This window comes from Notolabrus celidotus, chromosome 1 (assembly GCF_009762535.1).
Source record: "Notolabrus celidotus isolate fNotCel1 chromosome 1, fNotCel1.pri, whole genome shotgun sequence".
NCBI classification, from domain to species: Eukaryota; Metazoa; Chordata; class Actinopteri; order Labriformes; family Labridae; genus Notolabrus; species Notolabrus celidotus.
Window position 1 is genome coordinate 6,372,437 of NC_048272.1, and position 14,039 is coordinate 6,386,475.

A 14,039-nucleotide genomic window follows, 5' to 3' on the forward strand; every position below is an offset into this window, starting at 1 on the left:
TGAAATGTCAGTGTGGTGATAATAAATCAAGTCGAGTTGCTCTTGATTGTGCTGTTTCATTAAAATTTTCTGTGAAGTATTTCCTCATTAGTTCCAATAAATCCAATGTTCTGAAAGTGACTGCCATTGACTCATAGTTATTTCGTATTTATGCCTCTGATCTTGCAAAATAACAACTATCCAGCAATTAAAATCTATTGATGCACATCACTCTAGATTTATTGTAATGTCTCAGTGAACTGTCTGTTCTTTTCAGTTCAAGCTTATAAATATCTGTATATCCTACTTGACTTGACAAGTCTCATTGCCAGTGCTGCTGAATCTGTGCTGAAAGCAAGTGGCAAACTACAGTATTGTAAAAAAAGAAAAAGCTAATATGAAAGTGCAATAAACTACAGTTCTTCAAGTGTATGCTTGAGTCAGGCTCCAAAAGCCCAGGATTGCCCAATGAGGCCCGATGTTAGAGGCCAATTTTAAAATATTTATATTTACAGCCTGTTTTTCTTGTATTTAGCTCATTTATTTATTCATATGAACTGTATGGGGAGGTATTTTTTAAATAATGCATTGATTTTGATTTTATCAAGGCTAGGAGTTATACATAAATATGCAATAATCACAATAATGTTTTATACAATTGTAATCTTATCAAACAGATTACAGTAACAGTTGACTAATTTCATATATAATCCATAAATGATACAGCATGATAATTCTGAGGGTAAAGTAGAGAATATTTTAATACCTAATTCTTGTCATACTGTGCTTATTATACTCAACAATATATGGATGAGCATTCAAACAGTGGATGCATTTGAAAGTGATTTTACTTTCTGTCGTCTTCAGGAATGACTCATTGGCATTCAAGATGTTGTGCCACGAGTGTGCCGGTGTGAGTGCCAGCATTAGACTCAACCAGATTTAGGTTGGCATCCTTTTGACAGATCGGACTCGCTCCCCTTAGGCTTCCACAGAAGTGCCTGAAGCATCAGCTAGTCAGTAGCTGCTTCTGCACACTGCACGCAGTGTCACAACACTGACAAAACCTATTACACAGGAAACGCAAAGTTTCAAGATTCTTTGATACTCTGACTCCCTTTCTCTTCCAAATCCCTGCCCTCAACCCCCAATCTGTCTCTCTATGTCTACTTCTCTGTTCTCTCTAAAGCAGAGAGAAAACATTCTGAAATGTATTGCATTTTTGTAGTATAGACTACGCTATCCATTTGGACAAACAACTGTGGGCACTCACATGTACTGCATAGAGTTTTTGGACAACATCAATTAAAGCATTGCCAATTAGAGATAATGAGGTGGATAGGAATTCCCACAATTACTGAATCCAGGATTTCATCAGTCAGTCAGCTGGAGAGTGGAATTGTAAAAGCCCCAGCAGGGGAGAAATGAGACTGAATGGGGTGAGACTAATTGCATTCGCAGGAGAATAACCATGTTGTGTAGACAGTTGTAGTAATTTATTTTGTTTGAAGCATTTCACACAATTAACAAGTGTATGCTCTCTGTATGAAGTGTAATGACTTAATGATCAGGTTGCCAAAACTGCATAGTAATAGAATGTTACTATAAGCTCATAGAATGTGAATGAAGGCTTATTCATAATGCTTGATGACTGGCCAAAGTAACAAAAATAATGATTGTGGTCTCTTTCACTTATTCCAGGTGGCCAACCTGCTGCGACTCTTCCAGATCCCTCAGATCAGCTATGCTTCCACTAGTGCCAAGCTCAGCGACAAGACCCGCTATGACTACTTTGCACGCACTGTGCCCCCTGACTTCTATCAAGCAAAGGCCATGGCAGAGATCCTGCGCTACTTCAACTGGACATATGTATCGACAGTGGCATCAGAAGGAGACTACGGGGAAACTGGTATCGATGCCTTCCAGCAGGAGGCTCGTGCCCGTCAGATTTGCATTGCCACTTCAGCCAAGGTCAGCCGCTCAATGAGCCGCTGGAGCTACGAGAATGTGATTCGCTCCCTGCAGCAGAAGTCCAATGCCAAGGTGGTCATCCTGTTCACGCGCAGTGAAGATGCCCGTGAGCTGCTGGTGGCAGCTAACCGCATGAATGTGACCTTCACATGGGTGGCCAGTGATGGGTGGGGGGCACAGGAGAGTGTAGTGAGAGGCAGTGAAGCTGTGGCGGATGGGGCGTTCACTATTGAACTGGCCTCCTATCCGATCCCCCAGTTTAATGACTACTTTACTTCTCTGCACCCGTACAACAACACCAGGAATCCCTGGTTCAGGGAGTTTTGGGAGAACCAGTTCCAGTGCAGCCTCCACGATCTGGGCTGTGGAAAGCACTCACTCCGTGAGGTACCGTTTCAGCCAGAATCCAAGATCATGTTTGTAGTAAATGCTGTCTATGCAATGGCTAATGCTTTACATAACATGAGGCAGGCCTTATGCCCCAACTCCACCAAGGTGTGTGAGGCTCTTAAACCTGGCAACGGCAGGAAGTTTTACAGGGACTACATACTCAAGATCAAATCTGATGGTGAGTAAAATCAAAAGAACCCATATTTTAGTGTTGTAACCCAGACATGAGTTTTTATGATGAAATAAAGCCACTTTTTTCTCATTACTCGTCATCTTCATGCTGCCTGAATATAATCCCATTTAATTTCCCCAAGTGCACTCTGCACAAACTCCATGCTGCTGCCAAACTGGGTTATATCAATTTAGATTCATTATGCCAATTCATATAAAGTGTTGAATTAGTGCTGGAGTAATTCTACATGTTTATACACTGCAGTAGATACACTCTGTAATGATTCAATTTGCAAAGATGAAACTACAAACTAACCTGAATGCTTTGAGGCTACATTTTCATGCAGTGCGATTTCAGTCAGAATAAAGAGAGGGTTCTTCATTTTCAACACGTCATGTGCTAATCACGAAAACATTACACACTGTATTGTAGTATCCTTTGATTTATGGAAATGCTGACATTTCCACGATGGGGGGTGGACCAGTGTGTGCTTTCACAGCTGGGATTTCTGCTCTTTATTATTCAAAACAAATAATTACCCTTAGGATATTACCATCCAGAAATTTAACACTAGATAAAAAGGAATACTTTTACTTGATGTCTAGTTTTTCTATTTCTCTTCTTTGAACATCTTTATTTCAGAGTTCTTTGATTTCTATTTGATGATTCACACAATTTATCTCTCATAACACTCTCTTTTAATTTTCTTTACCTTCAGCGCCTTTTCGTCCACCAGACACAGAGAATGTTCTCCGTTTTGATGCCTTCGGGGACAGCCTTGGCCGTTACAACATCTTCCACTACCACAAAGAAGATGGACGCTATGTCTACCGTAAGGTTGGCTACTGGGCTCAGAGTCTCACACTGAACACCAGCCTGATCCCCTGGGCCGGTCAGATGGCACCAACCTCACAGTGTAGTGACCCCTGCAGAAAGAACGAGGTGAAGAGTATGCAGCCTGGAGACGTGTGCTGCTGGATCTGTATCCCCTGTCAGCCCTACCAGTACCTGCAGGATGAATTTACCTGTGCTGACTGTAGCTTTGGACTGTGGCCCCTCGCTAATCTGACAGGTTGTTATGATCTGCCTGAGGAGTACATCCGATGGGAAGACGCCTGGGCCATTGGACCCGTCACTATTTCCTGTCTTGGGATCATGTGTACGCTCTTCGTCGTTGGTCTCTTTGTTAAACACAACGAAACGCCTGTGGTGAAGGCCAGTGGACGTGAACTCTCCTACATTCTTCTCCTTGGAGTGTTGATGTGTTATAGCATGACCTTCATCTACATAGCAAAGCCATCAACCGCAGTTTGTACGCTGCGTCGACTGGGCTTAGGCACTTCTTTTGCTGTGTGTTATTCCGCCCTCCTAACCAAGACCAATCGCATTGCTCGGATCTTCAGCGGTGTAAAAGATGGAGCCCAACGGCCTCGATTCATCAGCCCGGCCTCCCAGGTTGCCATCTGTGGCGCTCTGATCTCCTGCCAGCTGGTTGTGGTGGTGGTCTGGCTACTGGTAGAGGCCCCTGGAGTGAGAAAGGAAGTGAGCCCAGAGAAAAGAGACATAGTCACCCTCAAGTGTAACAGCAAGGACTCCAGCATGCTCATGTCCCTCACCTACAACTGCATCCTCATTATCCTCTGCACGGTTTACGCCTTCAAGACCCGAAAATGCCCTGAGAACTTCAATGAAGCAAAGTTCATTGGGTTCACCATGTACACCACCTGCATCATCTGGCTGGCTTTCCAACCTATTTTCTACGTTACTGCCAGTGACTACAGGGTGAGTTCACCTACAAGGTTATCCCTGCTGCTTTCCAAACTCCAGTACATGCTTTGGTAATGATTGGTTTTTAAATTATATGTTCAGATTGCTCTAGGTTTGTTATCTGAGCAGAATATATCCTAGCAGATAACAGCTTCTTCTGGGGTTGAATTTGGATTTTATATGCATGAACACACAAACTAATGTCTGCTAGCATTGATCCAGAAGTCAGCTAAATCTGTGTTGCCTGTGGCTCTTGGGAATATATGTAATCTTTTTTACTGCACTGCTGTAATTCCTCTTAATTATCTAAAAGCTTAAGATTGTCAGGTGCCTGCTAAGACAAAAACTTCCAAAGCCTTATCTTCCCTTTGAATATTAATTAGTAATGAACTGAGAGTAGATTATAAATTATGAATGCTCAAGACATGGAGAAGTGTAACAGGCTGCCAAATATCTTACCACAGCAAAACCCCAAATCAAGGGGTGTCCGAGAACAAATGACAAACAGACTATCAGTGTTATGTCAAAATAACAGGAAGAATGGAGTGATCATCACTTTCTCCTTTGTATGGCAGGATTAATTGAACATGATAAATAAATAAATACATGAATGAATGAAAATAAGATAAAATAAAAATAAAATAAAGTTAAGTAAAATAAAATAGAATACAACATAAAAATAACTCAAAATTAAGATCGTAATTGAAATTGCTGTACATAAAAATAATATTAGAAGTAATAAAAGAGAATAAATTAATCCATATTCAAGGTTTAGAACATGATAAATATAATAATAATTAAAATAAAAATAAAAAAGATACAATGAAATAGAAATAAAATAAAGTGGAATAAGATTAATAAAATAAATTAAAGTAAAATAGAATAAAATAAAATACAAAATAAAAATAAGTTGAAAGTAAAAGAACAGAAAGTAACTAAACGTGCTTTACATAAAAATAATATTAGGAGTAATAAGCATAGACTGTATTAATAATGTATGTAGTATCCGTGACGTCACCCATCTGTTCCATAGCGCTGTTTTGAAAACACAAAACACTGGGGGGGGAAAAAAATCGACATTTTCAAAAATGCAAACTCTAGGTAGGTACTTAGTAGGTGGGCGATCTTGGATAATGGATGGATGGATTTCTCTGCAATGTGTGCATTATCAGCCTGCTTGTGGGCTTAACTCACATTCAACTTCACATTTTTATTTACAGTAAAGCATAAACATCAACGTTTTCTGTTCAGATCTTAACTAAAGTATTAAATATCTACAGCACCTGATTAAGGTCCTTTCCTTTACCCATTTTTACAACACTGCCAAAGGCCGTACCCTGGATAATCTCCCCTCTTCTTCTTTTCTTTGCTGGTGATTGGTCAGCCATTAACCACAAATCTGAAGATGCATGTTCCAAAATAAATCAAAAGTAATAACAAAAAATAACCTTTATGTTGTTCATCCATGCTATCAGAAACAAACGTTTTTGCCAGAGTGTCAACAGACGGACATCACATGTGCCGCACTTCTCCCCTTGGATTTATTTGATATGACACGTGATCTTGCTCTCCCTTTTGTGGTTGAGGACAACACTGTTATTATGGGGTTTGACCAATCAGAATCAAGTATTTGACACAGCCTTTTAAGAAATGGCATTAGAGTTCTACCCTGCATCTTGTATGACTGCTGATGGTCATCTGTAGAGACTTGGTTATACAATGAATTGATAAACTTCAGAGAAAGGTTGCCTGAAGTAGTTGGATTTATTTGGGATTTGAACAACCAGTAGAGAGAAAGATGCAGTAGAGAGACAGAGATGGGTATCTTCTGACACAGCTGCATGTGAAGATACATTGAGAAGGCTGGAGAGAACTGAACGTCCCAGCATGTCCCTGAACATCCCTGAGCGCCCCTGTGCATCCCTGTGTTGAATGGAGCGTGATTCACTGGGATGCTGAGTCCCAGCTGTGCCCTCTGTCCTGGGACTCCAGTGAAGCCCAGAGGAACTCTTCCTCCAGGCCCCCTAGGCAACATGAGCAATTCACAGCCAGCACGGGCCTATCAGATAGACACAAAACTCCCCTTTGACCCATAAATAATTACTGAAGCAACTTAGTTGGCACGTTGTCTCTAGTTTTTCACTGACGGGGACATATTACTACTGTTCTCCTAGTTTTACACCACTTCTCAAATTGTTGTCACAGCCAGATGCAAACCTCCAGCTGAATAACAAATACAGACTTTATGTTAGTCCGTCATAAAATGTTAACTTAAACTAAATACAGTCTAGTGAGCCATGAATAACACATTTGATTATCATATGAAATATTAAAGATGTTCTCTCCACCCTGAGGGAGCAGGCTCTCCTCACATGCCAGTGCCGGTCATCCCCTCTGAGCAGGAAATATAACTGATTAAACAGCCCTGCACTCAAAAGTCACAGCAATTCTGTGAACACACTAAAGGCTGCAGACAGTATTCTTACAATCGCTGCCCCTCATTTTACAATAACATTTCCCTTTAACATCATGTGGTTTTGACTCGAGATTGCTGAAGTATAGACTTGATTGGCCTTCCTCTTAGACTAGACCCTAAGGAGTGGTAATGTTGCTCTGCTGTGATCAAGGATTTAGCTCATATGAACCTGGGCCACTTCAAAGATAATGGAAACCGAAAATGCACAGGGAAATCAGTCCATATTTAACAACGCATTTCACCCTTTAACTACCATTAACAGCTAATATTTGTACTCAACAACTACTGAGCTAGAGCTACAGTCTGATAGTGTTACACAAAATGATAGGAAAGGTATGAAACAATTCTGAAACATTAAAACGCTGTTTTGAACACATTTAATTTGGATTGAAAGACAAAAAAACAATAGAACTTTCCTATCAAATCATGGATCACTTTATAGTAGTAATAAAGTGGTTGAATTCCAACAATGTTATTGTCTGAAGCTAATAGAATATCAAATATGTTTTCTCTGAATACACATCTCTCTGTTGAACCAGCATCCATTGTTATTTTCAGTTGCAGCTAAATGGAGAGGTGGTATGATGATTACCTATTTTTGTACATCTTGCAAGCTTGAACACAACATTAAGAATTTATTGGATTCCCACCCTGAGAATGATGTCGGAGGAAAATGGCAGCTGGGTAATATTCGTGAATTGATTGTGCTACATCCTACAGGACAAAATAAATGTTAGAGATAAACCACAATGTTCCTCTCTTCAGAATTTAGCCTTCCTGGAAGGACACACATGAAGAAACAAATCTGTTATGCAGCATGAGTGGAAGAAATACATTAACAGCTGTGTGCAATCTAGATTGGAAAAACAGTAAGGGCCAGATTTGGCTGTCTTTGTCACATGCAACAGATGTATTTCTAACAACTTATACTAAATGACCTAATGTTTTTAACTATTGAACCGTTGGTTGAAAATGAAGGAAATTAAAAGCACAGTTCCACTTATGAAATGTAAACATCCCACACAGTTGTCTTCATCAATACATTTTCAAACATTTTGTCCAATCATTGTTTCAGCCAACCTACCAAAAGTGGTCTGTGGCTGGTTCCAATAAAGCTCTTCAATAAACCTACAGCATAAAACCCAATAAAATGAGGAATCTCATCTCATCATTGCGAGGCTCTCTGGAGGAATAAAGCTCCCTAAACACAGTAGACATTATTTATATCTGAATGAACAGTGCTATATTCCTGAAACAAACTAATACATTCAAATCCAAACAGAAAAATCCACAGTGAATGGAAAAAGGAGAAACTAAAGTGGGCATGCTCTACATCCTGTTCTCCGCACTTCAGCAGAAAACATCTGGACATTATATATATCTGCAAAGACAGGTTCCTTGTCCTCTGCTCTTCCGAAGCAACATCTTGTGAATTATTAAAACCACTTAACAGGTCATTCCTATGCATTACTGTGCCCAGCTTTCTTTAAACTACAGTTATATTTATGCAGTTGAAAAAGGAAATTTAGCCTCTGTTCTGTATGTCCTCGTAGTCCATGTATCCAAATATACAGGCTAGCAATACATGGATCAATTTTATGATTTTAACCAGACCCCAAGCATGTCAGTGTTTGTGCTGTATTTCAGAGGTGGCATGAGGCTGTATTCACTGGTTGGTTCAACAGGAACTTAAATTCCAACTAACCGGCCATTCTAAAGGTGAGAAAACGCTCAGAAAGCAGACAAATTGAGCACTGCATGGCTAAACATGTGATTGCAGTGTCTGCCTGTTAACAATGCTTTTCTGAGTGTGGCTAACGTTAGGAGAGCTAGTACCACTTGTCTTCAGTCCTCTTTGCAGGTTAATGTCCATATGCCTATGTTTTAGTCAATCAAAATACTACCAAACCGGGCTGTGCAATGAGATGCCATAGGTTTACTGTGCTGTTTTACATCTGCTGCAGGCGGAAGAGCAAATCTTTGTTGCATCTTTAGACAGTGCAAAATAAAATGGGCTCTCTGGTGGTGGCAAAGTGAAGTGCTGAAAAAATTCCCAGTGGAGCGTACACATAAACTGAGATGAGTGCTTGGGTTGGAGTTTCTCAAAACTAGCTAAATTACGTGGCAGAACCGGCCCCGTCTGCAGAAAAACCGTAGCCTTGCTTGTGTGCTGTTTCTCAGGGAAGTGTCTCATTGAATGGGCCAAGCAGACTGGCATCCACTGTTGCTAGTACATTTACTATATAACTCATACAACCCCACATAAAAATAAAGATACATCCCTTAAAAGCTTAAAGTTCTGATTGTGTCAATTATACCGCCTCCTGTTGGCAAAGATACAGATCCTTCACTTTTTTTCATTTTTTATTTTGTCATAAAGAGGCATCAATATTAATTTCAATCTGTTTCACAACCGATTAAAATCTCCTCACTGGGGCTCTAAGTGATCAATGCTGTTAATTTGCAATTAACATATAATATGTATTCGTTTGTTATCTGTTGTACTGTAGTCTATTTATTGCAGGATGGTGTGCACATCAAAATACTTTGTGCCCACATTACTTTAATGCGAACATTAGCATTCAGAGTGATAACAGACACCTACTGGGCCTTGTGAAAATGGGACGCACCTGCCACACACTGCATGATGCTGGGCTGTATCCTGTCTTCCAGGAAAAACAAAACGAAATCAGAGGGGAAGAAATTGGAAATAAAAGAGAGGGTGGATGACACATAGCAAGATGTGGGCAGTGTGATGGGGGAAAGGAGCAGGGTTAAGTAGTTGACTGACAGAGAAATAAACACTCTGCTTAACACCTCTCTTCAGCAGCCCCAGCTTTCTTCTTCCTCCTCTGTTGCACCTTGCTTTGATTTTGAGTTATGAAATATGTATTAAATATTTATTTTCTGACATCAAAAGTGTGCTCAACTAAGCCAAATTCTTATGCTTGGATGATTCCATTCTAACAAAGTTAATTTAATACTTGGTGGTTTGAACCATATTAGCTCTAAAGATGAACAAACATTTGAAAGACATTACCTTTGTTACTGGTCTGAACTTCACGTTGGGTCTTTATAAACTGGAAATGATCTTATCTTGTAAGCTTTTTTCTGTAACGTTTAAATACATTACAATACCAACAGTATAAAAAAAACAACTAATATCACAGAACATCTTTAAAAATGTCCAAAAATTTAAGCAGATGTGGGACTAAGAGCACTTAGTGAACACTTGATTCCCTTGAATGGATTTCTCACCTCTCGCTCCTCTTCCCTCCAGGTGCAAACCACCACCATGTGCATCTCCGTTAGTCTGAGTGGGTCGGTGGTGTTGGGCTGCCTTTTTGCTCCAAAGGTCCACATCATCCTGTTCCAGCCTCAGAAGAATGTCTGCACCCTCAGAGTGGCTACCACTCGCTTCAGCGTCACCACCGGCCCAGGTTCCAGTTTCTCTCAAGGTAACACCTGATGTACGACATTATTCTAAATAAAACTCTCAGCCAAAAACAGAAACATGTTGCTCATTGCATAACTGAAATGTGGGGTAGATCCATTATCAAAGGTTCTATATTATTTTATGATACAGCAAGATCTTAAACAATCATGCATGGTTCAGTTTAGGTAAACCCCTCTGGGCTGTTAGTGTAGTATATCACTGAAAATGAATGGAACAGCCATGTGTCCCAAGTAGCATTCTGTTGTTTGTGCAATCAAAAATAACAGTTTTTGTTTGTTTTGCAGCATCAGCCTCCAATGTTGTTCCAACAGTGTGTAATGGGCGAGAGGTGGTGGACTCTACAACATCGTCCTTGTGAAGATTAGATGAGTTCCTTTGCCAAGCATTGTAAACAGAGTTATATAATCACTAGTCATGAACCAGGTGTCTCAGATATTAAAGAGGTCACACAGACGATCGTCCTGACTTTCTTGTCCTCAAAGTGCTGTGATTACAATGTCCCAATTATTTTATTTTGTTCTTTGGCTCGTAGCGATTTTAAATGAGATGCCGATCAATTCTTATATAGCCCTTGTTTTTATTGAAGATTCTACTTGCAACAATGGAGTAAAATATAGTAAATCTGTTAAATGTAATATATACAAGACGTTTTTAATGTAGATTTTGGTGAACCAGTTTGTGCTCTATTGTAATTTATGTAAATAAAATGTGTTTTCTATTAATACTAAGATGACTTGTAGTCTGACAATTTCTTTGCAGACAATAAAAGATGAATATTGTAGATGATGGTAGCCTTTATTTAAAAATGTTTCAAAACCAAGAATATCTTAGCTTGACTATTTTAACACTGAGACATGTTCATTGCAGTCCCAGCCCTTGCAGATCTGTCAAATATGCGGTCATATGTATGCTGTGCATATCATGCTAAATTTACTGCAAATTGTGCATTTCAAGCTCATAGACAACATAGTCGACACCTTGTTCAATCACCTGGGTCCAAACCTATGACTTCTAAAGCAGAAGTGCTATCAGGTGCCTCGACCACCGAAGTTATATGCCAATGCTAATGCAAATTGAACCTTGACTTGGTTTTAAACATGAGCTGTCGGATATTTATCAGCGTGAATCTACACCATCTGCCAAGACCAAACAGTCTCCCCATGAATATAACCAGCACAAATATCATCATCTGCTGATATGAGATAAAATCCACTAAAGCTGTCCTCTTAATATACACTGCAGCCTGTACCCTTGTGAATACAAGCAGAGCTGTGCAGTACATGTGATTTAACAGTGCCATCTTGTGTCCAAATTTTTTGATGTAGGTTTAATGGAAAAACTGTACTTGCAGAAGCGGTGGACAGATAAGAACCCTGTATGACTTTATTATATTGGCTCCGTGACCACTGTTAAATAGTTATCTGTTATAGCTAAGTACAGCATTGCCAAACAGTATCTTATTGCTGTAACAATCAGAACTTCTTTATGAACTTTTGTGAAAAGATTAAAAAGGGAGCTCTATTAAATTAAGCAATTTACTAATATGCAGAGGATTATTAATTAGTGATTATCACGTTAAACATGTAAACATATTTTCAAACAGTTAAATACAACACAAAGCTGTGCAACAGTTTTTAATAAGATCACAGATTTGTCTTGGTTTTGTGATTTCTGCAGAGACAAACTGAATCTAACTTTTCAGAGAAAGCTCTGTTTAGAAATCTGAATTTCATGGTTTATTCATTTCCTTTCTACAAACAAGCTCTGTTTTGAGTAGGAGACATAAAATATAAAAATAAAAGTGAGGAACTCCTCAAACGCTTCTTGTTTTGGGAACAGCAAATTAGCAACATATAAAAAGTGTTTTTAGGACGTTTCTGATGTTTGAAATCAGAAAATGTTTTGTTTAAGAATATTCTGGTGATATTTCATCAGCACAAAGATAGAATGTTTTTTATCTTTAACATTCAAAGGATAAGATAAGATAAGATATCTTTATTGTCATTGTTACGGTGTGACAGTGAAATTTGTAAGGGGCAGTACTCCAGATGCCTAAAAAAGAAATAGTCGAAAGTAAAGTATTTAACTCTAAGAAAATAAACAATCTAATTAAACGTATTACTCTAAAAATATACACAAATAAACTGTATAAAGTTTAAAATAGGATAAATTATAAAGCTATATAGAAAATGATGTTCTGATAACATTCTTTGGGTCAGAGATTAGAATGTTCGAAGAACATTAAGACACAATATTCAAGCACTGTTGTCACTTAACATTTTATGAAGGTTTTTAGAGAATTTTACTAGAGAACATTCTGTGAACACAAAGAAAACCTCCTGCTGAAAACATTCCAGTAACATTTTCAGTAACATTAACGGAATGTTTTTAGAACTAAAAATTGCTAGCTGGGCTGCTTTTATGCTCAATTGTGATGCCATGCTGTCCTCATTTGTTGATGGATCACTTTTTTGTGAACTCTACCCTGGAAAAAGTTATATATCTCCTCAGTTTTACACATTGACTGTATTATTATTTGAAAGACATACAAGAGAGCAGGGGCGATTCTAGGATCGGATGTGTAGGGGTGCTGAGCCTTGCAAGATAAATTTCACTGTTTTGTACATTTTAATGCAATTTCATTCTCATATTTGTGAAAGAAAAGTATAACACTTTTTGGGAAAGTTTGTGACTAAACCATCAAATCTGATAAAGGTTATTTAAATGCTGAGCCACAGCAAAAGAGAAATGGATTGGAATCATTAAAGAAACATATTGTAACCCTAACTTCCGGAGAAAGACAACTAATTTTGATACAGCAGCTCCTCAACATATAAAGTACATAAACAGTATGTATGTTTCTGGAGTAAACCAGCCCCCTAGAGTGAGTAGGGGTGTGCCATCTAAGGCACCTCACGATTCGATTCAATTACGATTCAGGGTGCTACGATTCGATTATTCAACGATTATCATGATTATAACGATTTTCGATGCATCTTTTTTTTCCTGTTCAGGATTACTTTTTTTTCCTCACTTTGTGGCTACTTCATACTTAAAAAAAAAATTATATTTGTCAGTATCCATTAATTAAAGTAACCAAACAATTTGATCTCCATTACCTTCTTTGTTAACAAAACACCATTTAGTAAATTGATAAGTAAGTCAAATACTTTAAATGTCATTTAAGTTCAAGGTTTGCAGTAAAATATGGCAATGTTAACATACAGAATTTAAAAAATCCATGTCTTACAAATTAATATGACAAAATTCATAAACATGTTGAAGAGTGAGAGTAGAGTGAGCCACTGCAGTGAGGAGTAACACACATATTCCAGGTAGAGTGGTTTGCGCTGACACCAGATTTGGATGTTAATATCATTATAGTATTATTTCAACACAGTTTTGAATGCAGGAGTCCCTGTAACATGAATCTACATCTCTACATGCTTTTTAAGTCATTTATCTGGGTCTTTTAAATCATATTTATTAACTACAGCTAAATGTTATCTGACCTACAGTAACCTCTGCATCATTAGCCTCTGCTGCTTTCTGCTCTTTATTTAAAGAAGGAAGAGATTTCCTCTGCATCTCCACCTGAGGTTACCAAAAATTGACATTGGAGTTATTTTTATGACTTCATTTGAAATGCAATGCGCAATATGTACAACGCAGTGGAGCTGCTGTATTTTTGTTGTTAAAATATTAAGTTTCAACCAAGTACAGTATGGTTTTGAAACTTTTGAAACTTTTGTAAAAAGTTCTAGCCCCAAAAACGGGCTAGAAACGCCTCTGTGAGAGAGGAGGGAACATTTACTACTAAACAGAAG

At 38.5% G+C, this 14,039-nt stretch overlaps 1 protein-coding gene across 1 annotated transcript in view; it reads left to right on the forward strand.

Moving 5' to 3' along the window:
- Positions 1 to 10,995, forward strand: part of grm2a (glutamate receptor, metabotropic 2a) — a 38,527-nt gene extending 27,532 nt beyond the window's left edge. The window contains exons 4-7 of the mRNA XM_034706789.1: positions 1,681 to 2,518; positions 3,231 to 4,294; positions 10,036 to 10,213; positions 10,497 to 10,995. Of these exons, the coding sequence (XP_034562680.1) occupies positions 1,681 to 2,518; positions 3,231 to 4,294; positions 10,036 to 10,213; positions 10,497 to 10,570 (2,154 nt within the window). The 3' untranslated portion in view covers positions 10,571 to 10,995. The remainder of the gene's footprint in view (positions 1 to 1,680; positions 2,519 to 3,230; positions 4,295 to 10,035; positions 10,214 to 10,496) is intronic.
- Positions 10,996 to 14,039: the final 3,044 nt, after the last annotated feature.